The 23860-nt window shown below is 33.6% G+C and overlaps 2 protein-coding genes across 5 annotated transcripts; one reads left to right on the top strand and one right to left on the bottom strand.

Annotated features, from left to right (window-relative positions):
* The first annotated feature begins 2021 nt into the window (after positions 1-2021).
* On the top strand, positions 2022-2288 carry LOC128204489 (hepatic lectin-like). The gene has a single exon (XM_052905902.1). It carries the CDS (start codon positions 2022-2024, stop codon positions 2286-2288), a length of 267 nt encoding a protein of 88 aa, XP_052761862.1.
* Positions 2289-6508: 4220 nt separating this feature from the next.
* On the bottom strand, positions 6509-19570 carry LOC128206626 (uncharacterized). Of its 4 annotated transcripts, XR_008256523.1 has the most exons (6): positions 19264-19570; positions 13049-15160; positions 12654-12774; positions 12299-12339; positions 11733-11773; positions 11122-11426 (listed from the first exon to the last, which is right to left on the bottom strand). XR_008256523.1 is itself a non-coding variant. In XM_052909209.1 (4 exons), the coding sequence occupies exons 1-4, from the start codon at positions 13113-13115 to the stop codon at positions 11296-11298; spliced, it is 360 nt and encodes a 119-aa protein (XP_052765169.1). In that variant the 5' UTR covers positions 13116-13926; the 3' UTR covers positions 11122-11295. The 4 variants fall into 4 exon arrangements, 1 of the variants encoding a protein (XP_052765169.1); XR_008256524.1 differs by lacking the exon at positions 11733-11773; XM_052909209.1 differs by lacking the exons at positions 11733-11773; positions 19264-19570 and having other exon boundaries at positions 13049-13926.
* Positions 19571-23860: the final 4290 nt, after the last annotated feature.

The following is a 23860-nucleotide window of genomic DNA, read 5'->3' on the forward strand; positions in this document are numbered from 1 at the left end:
ATCATCAATAGTTTTTATGTATATTGTTATGCGATAAATTGCGATCCGAACATATCCGAAGATGTTGCGTTCATCGCTTGAAAAACGTAATTGCCGAAAGGCGGTTCGATCAAGGAACGGAAGTTGAGGTGTAAATATGTTTCAATAAAATGAGTTGAATACATTAGACGATATAAGACATTGGTATTAAGTTAAGGGTATGCCATGGTGTTTCCCGAAGCATTTATGCTTGATGTTTTGCTACGTAGTCTATGTTGTTGGAGAGTTTCAGAAAGACATTTTTACTGGTGGAGAAGGATGTCGCAAATTAAATAAATCATGTTTGAGTTGAGAATAGTGATATTGCAATGAATTGTTTTATGATGAGTCTATTGTCTTTCTTTCATTTCATTTTATGTGTATTGCCTTTTCACCCATTTCCTGTGTTTTGTCTCACCCGACTGCATGCATTGTAAAACTGTTATGTAGGGAACCTGAGTTCACATGTGCATTCGAAAAATAATATAAATTCGCCGCGCGTTAACTAGCTTTTGTTGTCAATCATATCCAATGTGTTTTAACCAATCTCTGTGTCTTTACAGGTAAGTGCAGTGATTATGAAATGTATACCACCGTAAATGATTTTTTTAGTCTGATATTCCACGTATCTATGTGCAATACCTTGCAATTTGCACGTTGATGATAAACATTTGTTGCATGCACGCTAACTGGCCTTGTTTAAAGCTGCACTCAAACATTTTTGCCGTTTTGACATATTTTTTATTTTTTGTCTTGGAATGGTCCAATTTTTGAGTCAATATCAGCTACCCAGTGATATAAGACTGCTGTCAAAAGATCAGATCAATCATTTTCATATTCCGATCTGAAAATTAAGGTTTCACGGCTAAAAAAGTTACTAACGGTTTAAAAAATGCATAAAACATGTTTTGTTTAACTTAAATATGAAAATTCGCGATCTGATTTTTGTCAGCAGTCTTACATCATTGGTTTCCATGCAATAATGAGCACATTCCAAGAAAAATTAAAATGGTTGTCAAAAGGTTCAAACTGTTAGAGCGCTGCTTTAATAAAACAACAATTTACTGCATATCTTATTCATGTAGCAATTGTTATACAGCATTTTTCATCAATCCATTATTATGTTTTTTAATACTTGTTTTAGCAACGGGCTGATATGTTATGGTTGATTATTTTATCTTAATTGTTGATTGATTTTATTTGCATCAGCAGAATGATTTAGCCTCTTCCATAGCATTTCAAAATCGCCCAACAAAATATGATGATATGGGCTTCTTGGATATTTAACAGTCAACGGTATGTTGCGCATTGTTATATCAAGGGTGACATAGAAAAGCTCATAACTCGTAAAGGTGCTTTGATAACATCTCACAAAATTGATTAATACGAACCTGACAGAGATATATCTTTGAAATATTGAATCAAACACAGTTAGAATTCGATTGTTACATGAAACTCTTTGTTAAACGTGGTCTACACACACTGGAACTGACCCACGGCTTGTGAAAAAAACGAATTTGTTGAAAAACAGACAGAATCACAAAACAGGCTTCTTTAATTCTAATCCTAAAATTATCAAAACTCTATCTTTGATGGAGATACAGAATAATTCTCAACTAGTAACACAATATGCAACATATATCTTATTATATTTTCAATAATTCAACAATTACGTTAGAAAATGATTTTGATTTTTCAAGTAACAAGATTTAATTTTGTTTTCTTTTGTTTATAATATATCATGATAATGTTTATAATAGAATACCATGAAACACTTCTTTCCTAAACAATGATTGTTAAACATGTTTATCCTAGTATTGTTGTTTGGTAAAGACAGTTAAATTAGGGCACTTCCTCTAAAGTTCATTAATTTAAACTGGTATAAAACTTATTTTTGGCAGGATGCAGGGTGTAATGATGGTTGGTATTCCTACGAAAGTTCCTGCTACTTTCTGTCGACTGACAAGTTGACCTGGCACGATGCCCGAGAAAGCTGTCAAAATATGGGGGCTTCTCTAGCTGTTGTCACCGATGAGGCAGAAGATGAGTTCGTTTGTAACCTAATAAAATCAAAACAATCACATGCATGGCTTGGAGCGTCAGACGAAGATCTGGAAGGCTCTTGGCTCTGGGTAACTGGAACGGAGTGGAACTTTACGCTCTGGATGGAGTCAAACCAAATTTTCGAACAAAATGACTGTCTTCTCCGATCACAGTACGGATGGGAGGACCATGATTGTACTGATATAGCTGCGTACGTGTGCGAGTAAACAAAAGTGTGCACATTGACATGTCCATATACGGAACCCATCATTCTTAACTAGTCCAATGAACGTACATTATCATCATTCTTTAAAAAACGTTATCAAATATTAAGAATATAAACAGCTGATGGATATGTCTGACCTTATTTACTCATATTTGCATTTTGTATTTTTTGTTGTAATAGTTAAGGTTAAATGAAAGTATACTGTCGTGAAAATGTATTAAGACAACTAAATATATAATGAATTGAAGCATTTGAATAAAAAATATTTAGAACCATATGTCACTTTTCTGTGTCTCATTGCCATATGAACCGTCGGAAATTTAAGCCAACGTAAGACGTTTTACAGATAGTATTACCAGGCATTTACGAGAGGGAAATCTATCTCCATTTATACATATAAGACGTTTATGTCAGTTGTGGTTTAACTTACTGTATTGCGTTGGTAAGAATGCTCATTCCACCAGATACAAAAGAATAGTAATTAATATTGTTTGGAATTAAAAATTAAACTATTGTATGAGTGTTACTTAAAACATTGTAAATGGGCATAATTGTGCCGCGAAAATAGACTGCAGACCGAACGATACCAAGTGTGCATACTACTGCCGCTGAATCACATTTTTTACTTATTTACTTTTAACTCTAACGTAACATGAACCATCCGTTATAAATCTTTAAAAATATTGTAATTTGAAACACTGACGTAAAGAATAACTTAATAATTGAAGTCAGCTTCATGCGTTGCAGTGAAGAGCTCGAGATTTTAGATGCACGTCAATGTTTATTTATATCGAACGTTACTTAAACTCCTGTCTTATTCACTTTAAGTGCAAGTACTTGTTTTACCAAAATATATATGGCACATACTGGCATAGTTTATACCAAGATATGAACATTTATTCTATGTCTCCAGGGATGAACAAAACATCCATATACAGCATCCGGATTAAATCACGAATCCTGAATCTTTGAAATCCTATTTTCTGGGCTCTCCGCCCGATGTTTCTTATTTTGTACCATGAACAAGCTATATATTTGGACTACTTAATGCATTATTAGAAAAAAGATAATTTATTGAGTATCGGCTATATAATTAAGCATTCTGGTCGTACTAAGTGAAAACAAGTATTGTCAACTCGGCCTTGACCTTAGATGAATGCCCTCAATATAATCTCTCTACTGATCATGATCAATCATCCTACGAGAAGAAAATGTTTCTTCTACTAAACACCACTCGTACCATCTCCATTAACCTGATGTTTGTTCACGATTTATCACTGAATTGTTAATTAATTCCCTGTTTTCTTGACCTTTGTCTTACTGACCAGTAGGGATCATTAACTAGCCACATATATCTCTAAATGTTTGTTCACGATTTATCACTTAATTGTTAATCAATTCCCTGTTATCTTGACCTATGTCCTACTGACCAGTAGGGGTCATCTACTAGCCACATATATCTCTAAATGTTTGTTCACGATTTATCACTAAATTGTTAATCAATTCCCTGTTATCTTGACCTTTGTCTTACTGACCAGTAGGGGTCATCTATTAGCCACATATATTACACACGGTTTATCACTTAATTGTTAATCATTTCCATGTTACCTTGTTCTGCCGTTCAATAATGTGTATTCATCATAAAATATACAAATTCATGTTTGTCTATATGCACAGTAGTTTACATTTAAAGTGACACCTTTATTTAAATTTAAACATACACTTGTATAACACACATCAATTTTGTCTGATACAACTACTTACTAAATAATGTAATTATGGAAAAATATTAACTACTGATAACATTTTTATAACCGTGTATTTAATTACAGAAAGCGCAAAAAATAGTAAAAGATTGGTGAATGCTAAAACATTTACAGTGGTCTATTATAGTCTCATAAAGTAGAAATACAGTGTTAAATGCTCATTTCTGTCAAATTAAACTCGGTATCCTTCATAAGCAACATTGTTTTCTATATTTAATTATCCTTTCTGGGATGTTAAAACATTATCATTATTTGTGGTAAATCGTATTTGGGAGTAAGAGTACATCTTTAAACGAATGCTTGTTAGCAGAAACATGAAAATATCAAAAACCCTTTAACATTAAGTCAACTAATCTCTCAAACGCATTCGATGTTTTTGGAATGATTTAAAACGGAATGAAATAGGTGTTTGTATCAGCTCACGAAACTGCATAATTGTCAGTGCTACTGTCCTTGACATTCTGGTAGTTTTGTTGTTTCGTATGTTCTTCTAGCTGTTCGATGTGTTCAACTCTTTGTCCGCTCTTGCGTCTAAAATGGTACGTAAACATATTTAGTCATGTTAATATTAAATAATTTTGTAGAACCATTCCGACCATTCTTATGTTTAATAAATCACCAGTATTTTGATAATTGATATCTATGTCTACGTAAGTTGTGTTTTCTTTGCTCTATTATACATAAAGAGTTAGCAAGTATATGTGCGTAAATGCTATCTCAATAAGACGGTTCACATATTAATTATTTATACCTGAATGTTTGATTCCAAGAAATTTGGATTTAAGGACTCTTCGCTAAATAATCAGAACAACTGAAGGGAATTTATATAAGATGTGACAATTTATCTAAAGCATACTATGCAGGTAACAACAACAATAACATTGGGGATATCGAATCATCCAACCAAGAAAAAACAATATAGTCAACATAATGAGGGACCGAATGTGATTACCCATGTCGATAATGACCTTATCCTGTAGCAGTATAACATTATATCTCCTCACAGTATACTTATTACTTGTAATAAAAATCGTACATTTTGTTTAAATCAAGGTTTTGTTTCCATTTCACAATAGTGATTTAAGGAAGCATGGGCAAACTAATAAAACGTCGCTGCAGCAAGATAGGTATAATATTTCTTACCTATAGCTGATTCTGATTATTGTTTCAATGTATTCTCTTTTATTGCGTCTTTAATATTAAAACACAAGCTTAATTTGTAAACTGTTTGAAAACCTTTTGTATTGTATGAGCAAAAAATCACCCAAAACGAAATAATGACATACAAGACAAACGCCTCTGTATTTTTTTAAGGTATTCAATTAGGGGAGCATACAATATTTCACAATAGACCTAAAGGACTATACAAACAAGCAAAACAATGTTCTGTAGTCGTAGTACATCTCCGGTACAATTTCAATTTCATTCACATAAAACATATTTCCCGCTGAATCCTCAATCTCACCCAATGCAACAACTAAATGTACTACCAAGTGAAGTACATTCAATGAATATGTTCGACTCAAAGTTTAGCCTATTTTAATGGGTACTTCAATTAAAATGACAAATCAGGAAGCATTACATAACATTATGAAAAGCATATGAACTTGGGAATGCACATATCCATGCGATGTAGTTCATATCAAGCTCATGTTATATGTAAAACATCAAATAAATAGTACGAAATTAAAGTCTTACCTAATGACATGCAAAACAGAACAAGTTTTCGAGATAAAAAAAAAACTAGTCTCAAAATGAGGAAAACAACTTCTTAAAAAGACTGTAAAAATACTGTCCTTGCTTAAGCATTCAAGTTTTAGCCGATATGATGCATGTGCGAATTATTTGATTGGTGTTCCCAATTACATCCTACTGATTTACTAGCGACAGAGAATAACATAAATAACATAACATGACATGACCTTGATTAATTGTAGTGCATGGCATCGAGCCAAAAAGAAACAAAAAATAATATAGCATAGTTAAAGTGATGTTTAATTGAATTTATGATTGTAAGTATATTCGATGTTTAAGATATAAGATATCTATAACATACAGACAGTGTGAAAAATGCATTAGAAACATTTGCTTCAATCCGTGAATATATTCAAAACTCTGTGCACGTTGATACATCTTACAAACTATCTAGATAGTATTTCCGCGTTGTAAATACCGTCACAATAAATTTTGAAATTGCAACACATGACATATTTATACATTCTTACATCAATAATAGAATAAATGTGGACACATAGATTTATCACCACATAACTCATTTAAATAATCATACTTTAAGTTGTCATAAAGTGAAAATCGTTAAAACATGGCACTCTACAATGTAAATACAGTCATATAATATATTGTCAAACTCACTGTTTTCTCATTTTCCTTCACACTGTTTTGTATCTTAAGTATACTCAAGTCATTAATTCATGCACAAATAAAAGGTGTATGATGTTGCTGTTGATACACTACAATGGATTACTACGCATCCAAAATACACATATTTGAGTATCGCAAACCTCACAATTAAGCGCGTAAGTTGACATTGGTGTGGGGATATAAACTGACCTTTCCAAGTATAAAAATGTGTATAAGCAACACCTTATTTATTAACATTAGAATGGAATAAAAAAAGGCTCTCAGCAAATGCAATCTGATCATCAAGAACGAGTCATGCAGACTTATACCTTATATAGGACAAAAATCAAATGAAAAACAAGAACGACATCTACTATTCCATTGCAGTACAAGAATCAAGAAATATGTTTTAAAATAAAATAAGGTTTTAAACTGATGTTTGTGAAACGACCAATTGTTTCACTCATCTCCGTTTCGCTTTTTGAACTGAATCTGACCAAAGCTAAAGCTCCAGTTCATGTTTCACAAATAACGGATTTCCAGAACGAATTTAAATCTATTATTTTGAAAGTCTCCTTTAAAAATGACCGCTTTAACTCGAGTCATAGAAGAATAAGATAGGGGCTACGAATGATGGCAATTGTAAAAACTATGAAAATATGGAGCATGTAGAAAAATGTTGCTCATATTAGTGTCCTGTGTTTCCAACTCTATTCAGATAAACAAAAAAACAGAATCCGATATTAAACTGCCTTCATTTAAATATGGATGAGCGTTTATCCAATGAATGGTGACAATCAAATGCACGTGGACTTGAATTACATTTTAGACATCATCTGATTTTAACGTCGTGTCAGTCACATTGTTTAAGGTTATGTTCATGCATTTTAAATGCAGAATTGTTAATAAGTGTTTTGTTAATACGAATATTCCGTAGGCAGTCGCTGAAAGGCTGTGTGATCGAATCAATTTGTTGTATGGACTCTAAATCATCTCCGGGACATCCTGTAAAGAAAGTAAAATTGACTGAATATAAATATTTTATTTTATACTTCAGCTTCTTTATAGTTATTACAGACAAAAAGTACAATAAATACAAATACATTTAAAATGCAGCTTTTGCTACTACGAAAATGAGAGTTTTAAGTCGCGATATACCCATAAAACGGAAAAATGCGTTTCAAATGTTCTTTATTGGAGATTCTTCGGAAATCGTGATTTCTACTAATCCGGATTTATTGAAGCTGCTCATTGACTGTACAGCAACATCGACAACGCCTCAACAAAAAGACCAGCTTTATAAGTAGGATAATATAAAGAAACAATAAGACATACATGATCGGCTTAACAATCAGGGTTCTATTTTGAAGAATTTTTAGAGCACATTAAACAGATTTATTAAAGCAGGTTCATATTTGAAAGCATAATTAGAAAATAAATAATCGGCTTTTGAAGAGGGGTCACATTTCGAAAACTCGACGGGACATTATTGACAGGCTTATAAAGCGGGGTCTATCTATTTGATATAATCTCTATGACGTAGTTAACAGGCTTACAAAGCGGGGCTAATTTGATAGGATCTCTTTGATTTATTCAACAGGCTTACAAGTCGGGGCCTATTTGATAGAATCTCTATGACTCAGTCAACAGGCTTACAAAGCGGGGCTCATCTATTTGTTAGAATCTCTATGACTCAGTCAACAGGCTTACAAAACGGGGCTCATCTTTTTGTTAGAATCTCTATGACTTAGTCAACAGGCTTACAAAGCAAGGTCAATCTATTTGTTAGAATCTCTATGACTTAGTCAACAGGCTTACAAAGCGGGGCCAATCTATTTGTTAGAATCTCTATGACTTAGTCAACAGGCTTACAAACGGGGCCTATCTATTTGACCGAATCTCTATGACTAAGTCAACAGGCTTACTAAGCGCGGCCTATTCATTTGATAGAAGTGCTATGATAAAGTCAACAGGCTTACAAAGAGGGGTCTATCTATTTGTTAGAATCTCTATGATATAGTCAACAGGCTTACAATACGGGGCCCATTTGATAAGTTCTCGGTGACCTTATCAACATGCTTATAAAGCGAGGTCTATCTATTTGATAGGATTTCGATGACTAAGTCAAAAGGCTAATAAAGCTGGGTCTATCTATTTCAAAGACTCTCTATGACTTAATCAGCATGCTTACAAAGCGGGGCCTATTTAATAGAATCTCTATGACTAAGTTAACAGGCTTACAATTCGGTGTCTATCTATTTGATATATTCTCTATGACTTGGTCAATAGGCTAATATTGCGAGGTCGATTTGACCGAATCTCTTTGACTTAGTTAACAGGCTAACAAAGCGAGGTCTATCTATTTGACCAAATCCCTTTGACTTAGTCAACAGGCTTACAAAGCGCGGCCCATTTGATAAAATGTATATTACCTAGTCAACAGGCGTTCAAAGTGGGGCCAATTGTAAGAATCTCTATGACTCTATAAATACTAAATAACTAATAGTATTTTTATACTGTAATAAGACCATTAAAAGATAAATCAATATTCATCAATAGCAGTACGTATTTGTTAATAAGCATATAGACGATAGACGAATGCATCTAGACGAACGCAAGTAAACGAATGGAATAAGAAGGGAACCAATAAATGCATCTAGACGGTATCCTGCGACAGCAATATTAAATGGGATTTGAAACTAAAGGCGGCTGGTATCCTTCTTATCCACGGGAGAGCACTCTCGCGACTTTTGCTACGGTAGCTGTCAACAGTTTTCGTGCATGAGTTGTCAAAATTATTTCTAGAAGAGGTAATGTATGAAATTATCTGACTCTAAAAAAATAATACTGCGTGATACTATTTTCTTTTGATTATTTTTTCCTGGATGTTTTAATTCAGTACTGAGTTAGACACATATCCAAATTCTTATCTGCGTTTCGGCCTGAATTTGAAATGTGTTGTCTGCTAGGCGGTGAGATTTTGACCAATTTTCGATGGATAACATGCATGTTTTGAAATTTATGAGGCCATCAAACAAAATCAAAGTTGTTTGAGCATAGTGATATCGTTCGCAAGAATATATGTACGCCTGGCTGCCATGTACAGAAATCTATGCATGCGTTTCAATCACTCAAATTTCTTTGACTTCACTGGCTTCAGGAAAGCCAAAGCATGTATACTAGAAATCTATTCTCAGCATCACCAGTGAATCCCCCCCCCCCCTCTATCAATCGTCCAAGTAAACTTTTTATTTCAATATCGGAGACAAAAAGTAATAAAATACGCCAGAATTGCACCATTTCGGACAAGATATTGTTAAAATTATTTTGAGAGTACCCCCAAACACCCCTGCCAACACATTAAACCAAGAAAAAATGGTTCTGATTGAGGGGTGGGTGTCCAAAACGTTGCGCCCATAAGTTATGCCCCCTCTAACGTCAGATCCTGGATCCGCCGTGGATATTGCCTGACACATTAGCACATTTTTTTGGCGTTTGGGGGTACTCCCGCAGATAATTTTAACAATTTCTAGTTTGAAATGATCTGATTTTATCTCCGATATTGAAAATTTGGTAACATGTAAGTTGGTACAATTATGTTCTTACTCCTATGACTGTAATAACCTCAATTGCAAAAAGTGCATTAATGTATAATTTACTTAATGTAATAATCAAAATAGCATTAATGATAGGAAAATGACAGGATATTACTATGTCTTCATTTTTGTCTGTCTAAATCAGTTTCAAAGTTCTTTTTAATCACCTACACAAAACAAAGATAGTCAAAATAAATGCAACTGCGGCTCCCAATTATGAGTATGTGCATTAATTAACAACTTATTAATAACTAAGTTGTTTTTAGGATTTTCATTTAGAATTTGAATATTAAAAGATATATGCAAAGATATTTAAATGAGATAAACCAATTAAAGTGCCACTCTTATTCAAAATCAATATATACACACATATAACAAAAATAACTTTGGACTAGTAAACCTTTAACTACTTACTAAATTATACATTAATTGAAAATAATAATTACTGATAACAATATGAAAAACCTGTATTTAACAGCTGAAAACTCAAAAATATTAAATGATTGGTTAATGTTAAATAATTTACTGTGGTCTACTATAGTCTCATCAGGTAGAAATACCGTGTTTATACTCATTTCTTTCAAATTAAACCAGGTATTCTTCATAATAACCACTGTTTTTGACATTTATTAATTCTTTTTGGGTTATGAAAACAATAGAATTAATTGTGGTTAATCTTATTTGGGAGTAAGAGTGCATCTTTATCATATATGTAACTATTTTTTTTAGAAAAAAAATTAAAACAAAGAACTGACTTTTCATAAAAATAATTTTCATTATAATATACTTCTTCAGTAACTCTTGTAAAACAAAATTTTGTATCCACTGTAGGGCCTATATAATGTCAAGTCCGACGTCTTACCACAATTATACAGACTTTAGAATATGCAAATTCTGTGCCTGATGGAGTCCCATAATGATTACTGGTGTGTGCTTCTATACTGTTCCATAATCCGGTTTTCGGAATGAACAATTCTTCAAAACAAAACAGCGAACGGACAACATGTTTATTTATAACAACACATTTTCGAATACATGTATGTCTATAAGCATAGTGCAAGAAGTAAAACACTATGCCAATGTAATTACACTTATGTATGATAATCTAGGATCTTAATTACATTTTAAGTACACTTGTTATACGTAATAGACATGTACATGAGTATATGTTATCAGAGGCACTAATACTTTTCAACATCTTTTATACTGTAACACTATACGCTGTAACAAATAACATCTAAAAAAGCGTGGAAGTATATGTAAATTATACAAAAAGAAATAGAGATTACATGTTTGTATCTGCAAACAACACGGAATAATTGTCAGTGCCATTGTCCTTGACATTCTGGTAGTTTGGTTGGTCCGTACATTCTTGTAACTGTTCGTACGTTCGAGCTTCTTTGTCAGCTATTGAGTCTGAAATTACACGCGGATAAAATGTTTTCCTGTAAATTTTGTTCATAAAGGACTTAGTATTTTGGACAATCAACAGACTATGGGAGGCAAATAACTATAAGGATGATAACAACATCATTCACGTTATATTATTTTCATTGTTCTAACCTAAATAAGTGCGTTCATGCGAACTTACTTTTACGTTTCTATAAGAAGTGCATATGCATGTGGCCGAAAATGATGGCAGACTGAGCCGTTCAAACAATGGCAGCGACAACTGCACGCATTACAAATATATATATATATATATATCAGAAGTTGTTTTACCCTATTGGTCGGATTAATAATCCTTCGGTCAGGTTTGTTCCCTAGAAGTTTAGAACAATCGAAATGAATTAGCATACGATGTGAAAATTTAACAGAACCAACAAAAACACTAATCTTTGTTTGTTACAACGGCAATGAGTTAAGAAAATGTAGATAACATGCTGACGGACCCGAATGTGATCATCTATATCATCCATGTAGAGTTTGGCCTTCATTTGTAGCAATACAATATGACATCTCCTGTGTATGATTATAGTATATTATATAAATGCATTGTCTGATATCAAAATAACTAATGTATTATGTGTATAGTGTGTACAGTCCTTTTACTGATGATATCTTTCCACGATGATTATAGTTTATAGTATATAATCGATGTTCGCGCATGGGCCTCTGGGCTCTATCCATTTAAAATAAATTTTTGATTTTGTTAGTGGTAGGCTATGCATATTGTGTTTAAGAAGTTAAATAGTAGTTTACAGCATTACACAAATAAGCAGAAGTTATATTATCAAAAATTAGATCAGCGAATTTGGTACGTCGCTTCAGTCAAAAAATACTCCTACCTGATGCTGATCGTTTCTCCGGGTGTTCTCTATTTTGTCGTCTTAAATATGAAATGAAGAACAAATCAAACTTTTAAATTGTTCCGTTAACTGAAATCTATATTCATGTTGGATGGGTAAGTTTTGTTTTTTATGGGGAAAATGAAACAGATGGTCAGTGCATAGTTTGCATTTGGTTTACGCATTACGCTAAACAAATGTTTTTTATCTTGACGTACTGAAATTTAGAACACATTGTCTCATATTATGCCAGTTAAAATTCCAGGCAATAACATATCCGACACGTTATTAGGATTGTTTAAAGACAAGCATTGCAAACATTCAAACTAAGCAACAAATATGTGAGAAAATGTACCTTTTCATGAAAACATTATAACCAACAGAAAGAGCAAGCGAAACCGATAGAACAGCAATGACTCCGCCCGTTATGGCTGTCTCCACAACACCGTTACTGCTATCACTGTCGGGCACAATTTCTGAATTGTTAAAGCTTAAACTAGATAACGGAGCGAAAGCGTATTAATTCTCGCTTTGACATTTAATACCCCATGGCAACATAATGCAAGATGTCCACATTAAAACGAATGCAAATTATAAAGGTGATGTTACTTTAAATAAAAAAATAAATTACTGTAAAAAATGAAATATAATGGAACATCACCGTGGAAATACAAACTATTGATGTTTCGGTTCAAATGTTTATTGTATAAGTTCCGCCTAAAACTGATGTGACATTTGCATAACCTTTACCTTCTATGTATCCTTTAGTTGTCAGCTTATACCCTGCCTCACATCCTAGGGTACACTGTCCGTCCATCTGTCTGCACTCACGAACCCCATTTTCAGAAACGATACACTTTTGGTCACATTCAATACTGCAGAGTGAGCCGTGAGTCCCATGTAAGCATCCATATTTGCATTCACCAGATCTTATGTCACAACTTGACAACGACTCATTTATATGTGTACAATTTTCGCTGCAATTGTTCAAACAGTACTCGCCCCAAAAAACATACGCACATAAATCACATTCGCCGTTGACTTGGTGACACGATTTGCAATTTGATGGACACTACATGTTACAAAACGGTCCCGAATATCCATCTACACAGCCTTAGTCACATTGACCGTTCAAAGCGTCACAAGAATTGTTCGCACATGCATTATTGCAGGTGTTCCTACATGTGTAGTATGATCCATCATAGCCATGTCTTCCATTTTGACATGACAAACATTCATTAGTTTGGCTACGTGTACATGTAGCACATCCATCATTGCAAGGAGTATCGCAATAATAACCACTAAACCCGTCTGCACATTCAGTCTGACAGTAACCATCATTCTTCCTACAGGTTGTTCCTGACCTGCAGTTGCTACATTCGTGCTTACAGGTATCTCCATAATAATACTTATCAACACAAGAAATACAATTATCAAACGAAATACATGTGGAGCAGTTAGCTTGGCATATGCTTCGGACACATGTACTATCTTGAAATTTGTATCCGTTTTCGCAAGTACATGCCCCACTGTCTTGGTCGCACTTATTATTTAAACAATTGTCTGGACATCTATCATTACAGAGATTACCATACATCCCGCCTTCACATTCACTACATTTCACTGCATTTAAAGTTTCTACAGGGCATATATTATCTTTACATCAACTACAGGTACGAGAACATGAAGGCCCAAAATAATTACTTTTACACCCTATACAGTTTTTCCAGCTATCACAAATGCAGTTCGGCGGGCAAATCTTTATTTCACACATTGATCCAGTAAATCCGTCCTTACAACCTGCTTTACAAGACCCGTCTTGATTGCAGTATCCATACCTGCAATTTTGTGAACAGGTCATATTGCAATAGTCGCCAAAAATTCCGTCTAAACATGATTTACATTTACCAGAGCTTAAACAAACTGTATTATTTAAACAATTATCTGGGCATTGCATCATCGTTGTGCACGCGATACCCTTAAATCCTTTTGTACATGAAGTACAGTGTGTGTCAGATTCGCACAATATACAATTTAAAGGACAAGCATTCTTACACTGATTTCCGTATTTGCCATCAATACATATATCCCAGTTATCACCTATGAAATTGGGGTCATTACATTGCAGACAGTTTCCATATATATCGCATAGATAGTCTTTGCACTTGTTACTGCATATCAGTGAGCAATCACTTCCATAATATCCAACACCACTCTTAACCTTACATGCAGTACAGGATGTTCCATTGGTGCAAGATAAACACTCTGTCTTACACAAATATAAACACGTTGTCCCCGACCCCCTGTGATATCCGTCCTTACAGGATGTCCATACTGTACTAGAGGTGCACGTGGTACACGTAATGGGACATGAGCTTTTACACTGGTCGCCGTAATACCCGCCCCTACAGGATGTACATAATGTACTAGAGGTGCACGTGGTACACGTACTGGGACATGAGCTTTGACATTGGTCGCCGTAAAACCCGTCCATGCAGGATGAACATAATATACTAGAGGTGCACGTGGTACACGTACTGGGACATGGGCTTTGACATTGGTCACCGTAATATCCATCATAACATGTATCGCATGTAGTCTCTGTTGAACATGTCTGACAACGTTGATTATTACAACATTGGTTGCCGTAATACCCATCATGACATGCATCACATATAGTCTCTGTTGAACATGTCTGACAACGTTGGTTAACACAGGGTTTCTGACACTGAGGACTCATGAATCCATCAATACATCCTTCCCAGCAGTAGTTGAATATCCCGAGTTGAGTGTTGTAGGAGCATCCCGTTCCTTGTCTGCAGCAGGAACACGGGGAACAGTCTTGGGAGTGTGTAAGCGAAGCTGTAAAAACACAGTAAGCGAAACAATTTACTGAGTTTGTAAAATGCGAAAATGCACTAATCTTTTAAGTTGATAAATCACATGTTTTAAATGTCGTTATATACCATTTATCTCTTGATATCATTGTGTATCGACTGCTTATATATGTCCATACTTCTTGATTAATATATGCCATAGAAAGGAAAAAATAATTCCTAGCAGAAAATTAAATATTATTGTTCTCAACGAAGATAAAATAAATGATTGACATATCGATGTAACGACTTCATTAGAGTGGACAATTCGTATAGTGAAACTATTGTATCAATTTACACGTGTCCTTACCAAGCATGAGTCTTTATAATATTACTGAATTATTAGAACTGCAAAGGTAAACACGGATATTAAAACGGCAGTCTTTGGAGTGGCAAATATACTTTTTTGGATTATAGTAGTTTTTAAATGATACATTAAATGATTTTACAATTTCAGTTCATAAACTCCTTTTAATAAACATACGGTTTTAAATTATAATTCTTAATTGCTATTTTTTAAAACCAAATGAGCTCTTATAGCACATATTCGCAATATACTTTTCTAAAGACACTAATCATCTATCAAAGTTGAAAGTTATGCATTGCATCAGTAAGCATAGGGTGTAAAGATGAGAGCCTGTCAAGCAGAGTAGTAATTTGACTTAAATAAGCATATTTAAGTGAAAAACATCAAAGAAAATAAGGAAGTAGTTATATTTTTTTATATTGTTACGACTCGTTGTTAGGGCGTATTGTGACATTTTATTGTTACCCAAAGGAATTATAAGCATACAATATTCTACCTGACGGTTTTAAATATTTAGTTTGGTTCTGCTTCCACGTTAAAAATGTATTTTAACATCTCACAAATATGATGCCTATGGATTTTTTTTAATTCATAAGGACAGGGTTTACTTAGGGAAATGTTAATACATGATACAATGACATTGTCTTGAATCTCCACCACAGAGTTTACAATCAGCAATAGGTTAACACTGGTCCACGGCCTTTTGAGTGAACATCATTTCTTTTGTTTATTGGTTAGGCGAATAATTTTATTCAGAAATATCATTTCAACTGACAGTCAATTTATTACATTCATTATGCCGTTATCAATGGATTAAACGTTTGACCATTTGTCAAACATTTGTGATAGACACTTTCCTTTTCAAGGATATTACAAATGTAGTTCGTGTCTTCAATTAACGTTGCTTTGATATAGTATATCTGTTAGCATATTGCCAGACATCTGATATGCCAAATATTATTCTAATATTAATTGTCATGATTGCATTTTGATTTATATATTACGCGCGAACTTAGGTAACGTGAAGTGGCGCCGTTTGGACTTCATATCGACGTGACTTCGGTTGTATGTTTTATATGTGAATTAAGTAATGATCGAAGTTTTTCAAACGACGTTGTAGTAATCTACAATATTATTACTGCCAAAAGATTTAGCTAGCTTGAGAAGTAAGGATGGCTGACTGCATATACATTACGGTTTGTACGTAACGGCAGACTCGACATCTCAAAAAGGAGATTTGAAAATGTGAACTGGATGAGTCGGAAGAGTTATGAGTCCGAAGTTGTCGACAAACCATGTTTGATGAGGAAATTGGGAATTTCAATTCCAAAGGCGGGTCGTATACCACTGTTGAAACAACTGAACTGTTTAAAGAAAGCGCTAGTGCTGTCATTTAAGGCGGGTGCATTCACAATGCGCCTGTATCAGAAAACACCAAATTCCCGAACTTGATTCCCAAGAAACACTCGTCTACACGTTTAGTTGTGAGAAATGCAAATGAGAGACTGCTACATGCTGACATAACTTATACTGTTATTTATCTGTGACAGAAGAATTGTAAACAGGCAATACGACGTACTGTACAGTCAATGTAACGGACCTGCATCGTGTGTAGAGGTTTAAAGGGAACTGTTCCGAAACCATTACATTTAGTGCAGGCTGACGACGGCGATCCATTCACACTGATGAGAGAATACTTTATTGATGCGCTGTTTGTACGCGAAAGAGAAGGGCATTTACAGAAATCATATATTTGTCATTTCACCTCTGCAGCAACACTTTTTCTTGATCTGGAACTTATCTCAGATCTTACAACAGAGACATATCTGCAAGCGTTCCGCCGATTCCGATGCCGGAATTCCCTACCACGTCTGAGAAACGAACAGCAACGTATCCAATTAGTGCATTTCAAGAGAAGTTCAATAACAAAAGGACAGAATGGCGTTTCATTGTTAAACGGGAACAGTGGTAAGGAGGATGGATGTAAAGCCTGATCGGTTTAACCAAGACTGCAATCAAGAATTTATTCAGTCGTTCATATATTTGCTTTCAAACATCAGATACCGTTGACACTAAGGTAGGGTTCGTTTTCAATGAACGTCCATTACTTTACGTCACTTACGGAGAGGTCGAAACGAAGCCATAACCCAAGCACACTTGCTATACGGAAGACGACTGATAAAGTTGCCTTTTTCCAGAGACATTAAACTTCCGGAGCCCAGCGGGTGTACCTTTGAAAACATGACGAGGCGAGAAAGGCTACATTAAATGTAATAAACGATTTCCGCGTATAATAAAAGAATGAGTATTTAACCACTTTAAGGGGGCGTGTTTGTGCTTCTGCCAAACCCCAGTTGACAATCAATTATTGCGAAGTGATCCAAATCAACGACGAGAAACCGAGGTCTTCATCGAAACTAGCAGTCACCATTACCGCAAACGATTCGATGATTCGTGCGGCTCGGATTCGGACCCAAAACACACGTTGCAAAAACCGAGTTATCGTCAAACTGTATCGCTAAAAGAACTGTGTGACACCCACCGTTTAAGATAATTGTTTCATTCGTCGCACCGGAGTGTCATAAATTGCATTTTGTGTTTCATTACGCGCAAACCTGACGGCACATGTATATATATATGCGTTTAGTATAAAAATCCTACCACTGACACGACGTTGTTCTTTTACGTTCCGTCTTACAAAGGCTTTAATATCATTTCTAAAACTTTATACCGCTTTTCAAAAAAATTGTAAATGATCCGTGCAATAACCTTTTATTGTTCATATACATTATCCGCAGTTCTAAATTAGTTGATGGTGTACTATTAAGCCTAGTATAAAAATATTTTAACAGAGGTGGCGTCAGTAACGTCACTTGATCGCAGGCGTAAAATTGTTATAACAAAGGTATTCAAGAGATGTTGCGTCAAAATTGATACTTATATAATATAAAAAGAGCAAACGTTATTTGAACCAGTTCAATAGGCAATACGTATTTAAATAGGTACGATATATTTCTTTTGATGAAAAATGCCCTAAAAACAACCTTCAATGCTTGAAAATACATATCTCCTCCAATAGATAATATACTTCTTTCCTAATCATCAAGACTTATATAATAGTATTTTGTAGGAATTAAAGCGTTCCAACCAGATGGTTGTTCTGGTAGGTCATGGTAGGATTGAATATGCTTCAAATGCAGATTTTTGATGAACCAAATTGTTTAAAAAAGCTACATTCAGTCTCGTTTTATTCATTGTATCCTGTTCATTTAAAGGTTTTAAATAAAATAAATGTCGTCATATACAATCTCGTTTTTATTATTAAACTTATTTCTTCGTCGGAACTACTGTTAAACTAATAATAAGTTGTATAACATGCATTCATTTGTATGTTTAATTTTGAATTTGATCACCAAAAATCACGAGAACAATATAGAATGAAAACCAATATAATTTTTCCTCACCTTAACGCGTTGTAAGTAAATATGAATAATGCTAACTTTGAACTTCAATGGGTATGGAATATACGATTTTCCAATAGTAATTTTGATTAAACATTTATTCAATATTGACTTCATCAAGCTAAAGCTATGCAGCTTATTTATGTTTGTGATAAGCATAAATATAAATATCAGTTTGTTATATGCGTGTTACATATAAATACAGATTCCATTTATGAATTATCAGCACTCGTACTTTACAGATGCAAAACCATATTAAATTAAAAATGTTTCAAACGAGCGGAAGTAGCGATGTTTTATCAATAAAAGCGTTGTCCTTACCATAAAAAAAGATAATGCCCAAAAATCTGACTAAATCCATATTTGATGTTTAGATGCGGTAATACCTAAACAAGCACTCGACCAGGAATCAAAGCACTCATTGAGATAACAGTGAATATAATTCTACTTATCACATCTTATTATAGTCGTATTTAGTTGAAAATTCACTTATATTTACACTTTAGATGTTTAAGTGTTTTCTTCATATTATTATTCCTAAGTTTTTTTATTGTTCTTGATCTTTACAATATTATCCGAAATCCACCCGAGAACAAATACTCCAATAAAACAGCCGTACAAAAGTGATTTGTTGAGTTCAGTGATAGTTGCGTCAATGAGGATGTAAACTTGTTGAAAGGTTTGCAATGCATCACCAAGTAGCAGGGTATAAAACTGAGATCCAGTCGTGCGGAACAAAAACTTAGCCCGGTAAGAGGGAAGTAATGGTATGCTGTTACGCTTAATAAACTCGTATTTTATAAATATTTTGAGTGATTTCCATAATCAATGAGAGTTTGGCAAGTCATTTCTCTAGTTCTACTTATCTTTATTAAACGGCAGTTATTACTCAAGTGAACAGTGATTAATGTAAAACAAACATGATCAAAGCTATAAATACTCGTTTAAAACACAGCCGGTGTCTTGAAAATAGTTGTGTATTGAAACAAGACTTTGCAGGCACTTAAAGATAATAGTACATTCATACTTGTGTGTTGACCTTTTTACGAGTTTCATAGTTGAAATGCAAGTATCAAGTTCGAACAAAACAAATTATTAATGAGAACCAGTAATTATATCTATAAACTCTGTATTGAGACTCGTAACAAGGGCTCTCGCAGTATGAACCCGGATGTGTACACATTTTTAATGCGTTTCGCTCGTTCGTTATTTTCAGTCGTACTGGTTCAAACTCGTACTTGCATGTGTTTGGTCACTTGTAACATAATAATAAAAATATGAACCCTACGATATATTTTGACCTTGTTACGAGTCAATTAACGCCAATTAAATTCCTTGTTATTTTAATATTTTATGAAAGAAACAGAACATGTGTTCAATTACGGTGTAAAAAAACTTTTTTTAAAAAATTGTGATCGCAGAATGTTTTTAGGAGTGGCGCAGCATTCTATAATCACTAAGTTTTAATTTGTTTGTTTTTACACCGCAGTTCAGCAAAAAAATCCTTTATACAATAAATAACATATACTTTGAGTTGAATACCTTTGACTGTAAACACTATTTGTCTTATATGGAAATGCAGAGTTTTAAATTCAACAAATAATTCATTAATAACACAAAGCATACCAGAATTGACATAAATAGTGTAAATAAAAAGTGCAAGTATTTCAGTCCCGGGGCCTTATATAGGTATGTTAAATACTGTTAATATTAGTCAAGAAACTGTCACCTATTGCGCAAGCCTCTTTTCGCATCATTTGAAATTTTCAGTTTAAAGTTAAAGACGTTAAATGTACTTTAAAATACATTTCGATAGAGATATCCCATATTAAATTAAGTACAATTAAAACAAACAAACCAAATATCGTAACACCTTTTTGGACGTCTCAGTTAGAATACTTAACAAGACGTTACATTATTTATTCTAATAGAGAATAATTTTTAACAAATTGTTTGGTATAAGCCTTTTCATTGACTCCATTTCATTTTGAAGTATAAATTAAATCTCATTGCACAATAATGCATATATGTTTAAACGAAAATATTCGAAAAACTTGGTTTACAGTTTGTGAAACGCAGAATAAGTGCTCTTTCATTTGTTCTTTTAACCTGATGCATCGTCGTAATATTTACTAAATAGTTGAATGGTGTTACATAATGTGATACTGAAATATGTTTGGTATAAGGTGAAATTACTGTCACAGTCAGTGACATGTACTGTAATATGGAAGGGTATTTAAGTAAAAAATCAATTCATATAAATGAATTATTCTTGTATGTAAATTACATTAATATTATGGTAAATTTATATTCTATCATTACTGCTAACATGCGCATTCATACTATTGTTACGCACATTTAGAGATGTTACTACATCTTAGTTACAAATAGCTGCCATATATGATATTCATATAAATGTATTATTCTTGTATGTAAATTACATTGATATTATGGTAAATCTTTGTTCTATCATTACTGCTTACATGTGCATTCATACAAATGTTACGCACATTTAGAGATTTTACTACTTCTTAATTCCAAATTGCTGCCATATATTAGAAACTTGTTAATTTTAGATTTTATCTACAGACTGACAAATGTCTGCTGACTACTGCCTAATAACTGCTTGCGTAAATCTGAACGAATAGTTTATTTATAATTCAAATTAATAAGTTAAGGTTATGCTAAGCGAAAACATCCAGTACTATAACACAGCCAGCAAGCAGTAGACAACAAGCATTTGTATAAATCCGTGACGAAGCTAAATTCATATAAAGCTGGGGACCATTATCTTCGGTTGTTTCCGTGATTCGCAAGGTGCGCACCGGTGTTACCTGAAAAAAATACCACGGCAAATTCCTACCGCGAGGAGCGTGTTCCCTCTGGTCGGCCCAGTTGTCTATCCTAAATTATGATCGGACCTGCTTGAGGCCATCAGAATTATTAATGTCGTTCATCTTTGTCGTGATATTTTTTTTTTCCTTTTATGTTATAAAAGGAAAGGCAATATTACTATATTATAGTATATTCCATACTTTTTTAGGAGTCGATCATGAACTATTTTAATGCAACGTTTATAAATACGTTGAAACTGTTGTCTATCACAGATTATTTAGCTTGACGAAATAGGCTATTGAGCAAACAGATTTTAGGCTTAAAAGTATCACGTTTATGAAACTGTTGTCCGCATCTCAATAATATGTACCTTTTAATACGAAGTTGTTAGTGTCTATCAAAGAAATATTTTAATTGATATTTATGTATGTCATACAAAAATAACCCTATCATATACCATTTCTTTTATGGACATTTGAAGGTACATATTAACAAAATCAATTGATATATTTTATTTTTTGCATCAAATATGTTCTTTGATAATATAAAGAAAAGTACATTGATCAAACAAGTGTAAGTGAGAAAGAAATAGAATTGGCTTCGATTGCCAATCAATAATTTCTGCTCACAGTCTGCAGTCTATCACAGATCAATGAGCAATTGCAATGACCAACAGTTAACACAAACGCTTCCGTGGGAGGGGGGATGGCACACCCGGCACATGCCCCATCACTAAAGTCTTCAAAGTTTGCATTCTATCTCAAAGGAGTGGAAATTAATAAACTACACCTTTCAAATGCCATCATGTGCAGGTGATGTGAACTCATAAAAACAACAAATTCAAACAGCGCAACCTCCTTTAATTATGTCCTCTTGATGTTTCTTCATCCGTATATAAACAACAGTTTCCACGTCTTCCAACAATTTCCAATACTGGTGAAAATGTATCCATCATCCGTGTGATATTTGTTGAAAACAAGAAAAGCATACATGCCATAAAACTGAGAAAAAAGTTATTTTCTCCAGTCTTGTAGCAGAATGCAATCCTTGAACATGTGCAAGATATGAAGTCAATATCACCACTACTTGAAGGCCACCGATGTGTTATGTTCACTTGTATGTCTTTCTGATGTCTTCACAAATTGCTTACGTCTAGCGGACCCTTGGGGGGAGGGGTACGCCCCTTAGGTATGTCCTCTCTTGGGGAGCGGAGTACGCCCCTTAGGTATGCCCTTTCTTGGGGAGCGGAGTACGCCCCTTAGGTATGCCCTTTCTTGGGGAGCGGAGTACGCCCCTTAGGTATGCCCTTTCTTGGGGAGCGGAGTACGCCCCTTAGGTATGCCCTCTCTAACGTCTATTCCTGAACTCTCCCCTGCTTTTAAGATAAACTTTCATAACCAGTATCACTTATTACCTTATTATTATAATAAAATTCATTAAACTTATCTTGAAGCCATATGATGGCAGATAAACAATGGTTATTTTTTTTATTGATAAGATTAATCCCAGTATGAAAGATTCATTTTATATTAGAAAATAAATAAAATATATATGTTTAGGAAAGACAATTAAGAAAACCATGTTTTATGATAGACAATATTTTTTTATGTAAATGATAAATAAGAAAAAATATTCTTATTGTCTATCATGAAATATATATTTCTTATTGTCTATCATGAAAAATATTTCTTACTGTCAATCAAGAATTGTTTTTATTATTGCCTATCATGAAAAATCTTTCTAACTGTCTATCATAAATATTATCATATTTTATGATAGACAATAAGAATTTTTTTTTAATATTTCTTATTGTCTATCATGAAAAATATTTCTTATGGTCTACCATGAATTATTTTTATTATTGTCTATCATGAAATATTTTTCTGTCTATCATAAATTTTAATACATATGTTTAAATTAAATATTTCTTATTGTCTATCATGAATTTTTTTCTTACTGTCTATCAGGAATTATTTTCATTAATATCTATCATGAAATATTTTTCTTACTGTCTATCATAAATTTTAATGAATATATTTTATGATAGACAATACGAAAACAAATTATACATAATTACAGTAAA

This window comes from Mya arenaria, chromosome 10 (genome assembly GCF_026914265.1).
Source record: "Mya arenaria isolate MELC-2E11 chromosome 10, ASM2691426v1".
NCBI classification, from domain to species: Eukaryota; Metazoa; Mollusca; class Bivalvia; order Myida; family Myidae; genus Mya; species Mya arenaria.

Bases quoted from the DNA above. Each gene is read 5' to 3' on its own strand.
- LOC128206626 (XM_052909209.1), bottom strand. From the start codon at position 13,115: ATGGACGGACAGTGTACCCTAGGATGTGAGGCAGGGTATAAGCTGACA. The intron at 12,775-13,048 runs GTAAAGGTTATG...TTAACAATTCAG, and splicing joins AACTAAAGGATACATAGAAG to AAATTGTGCCCGACAGTGAT. The intron at 11,427-12,298 runs GTAGGAGTATTT...GTGTAATTTCAG, and splicing joins GGAGAAACGATCAGCATCAG to ACTCAATAGCTGACAAAGAA.
- LOC128204489 (XM_052905902.1), top strand. From the start codon at position 2,022: ATGGGGGCTTCTCTAGCTGTTGTCACCGATGAGGCAGAAGATGAGTTC.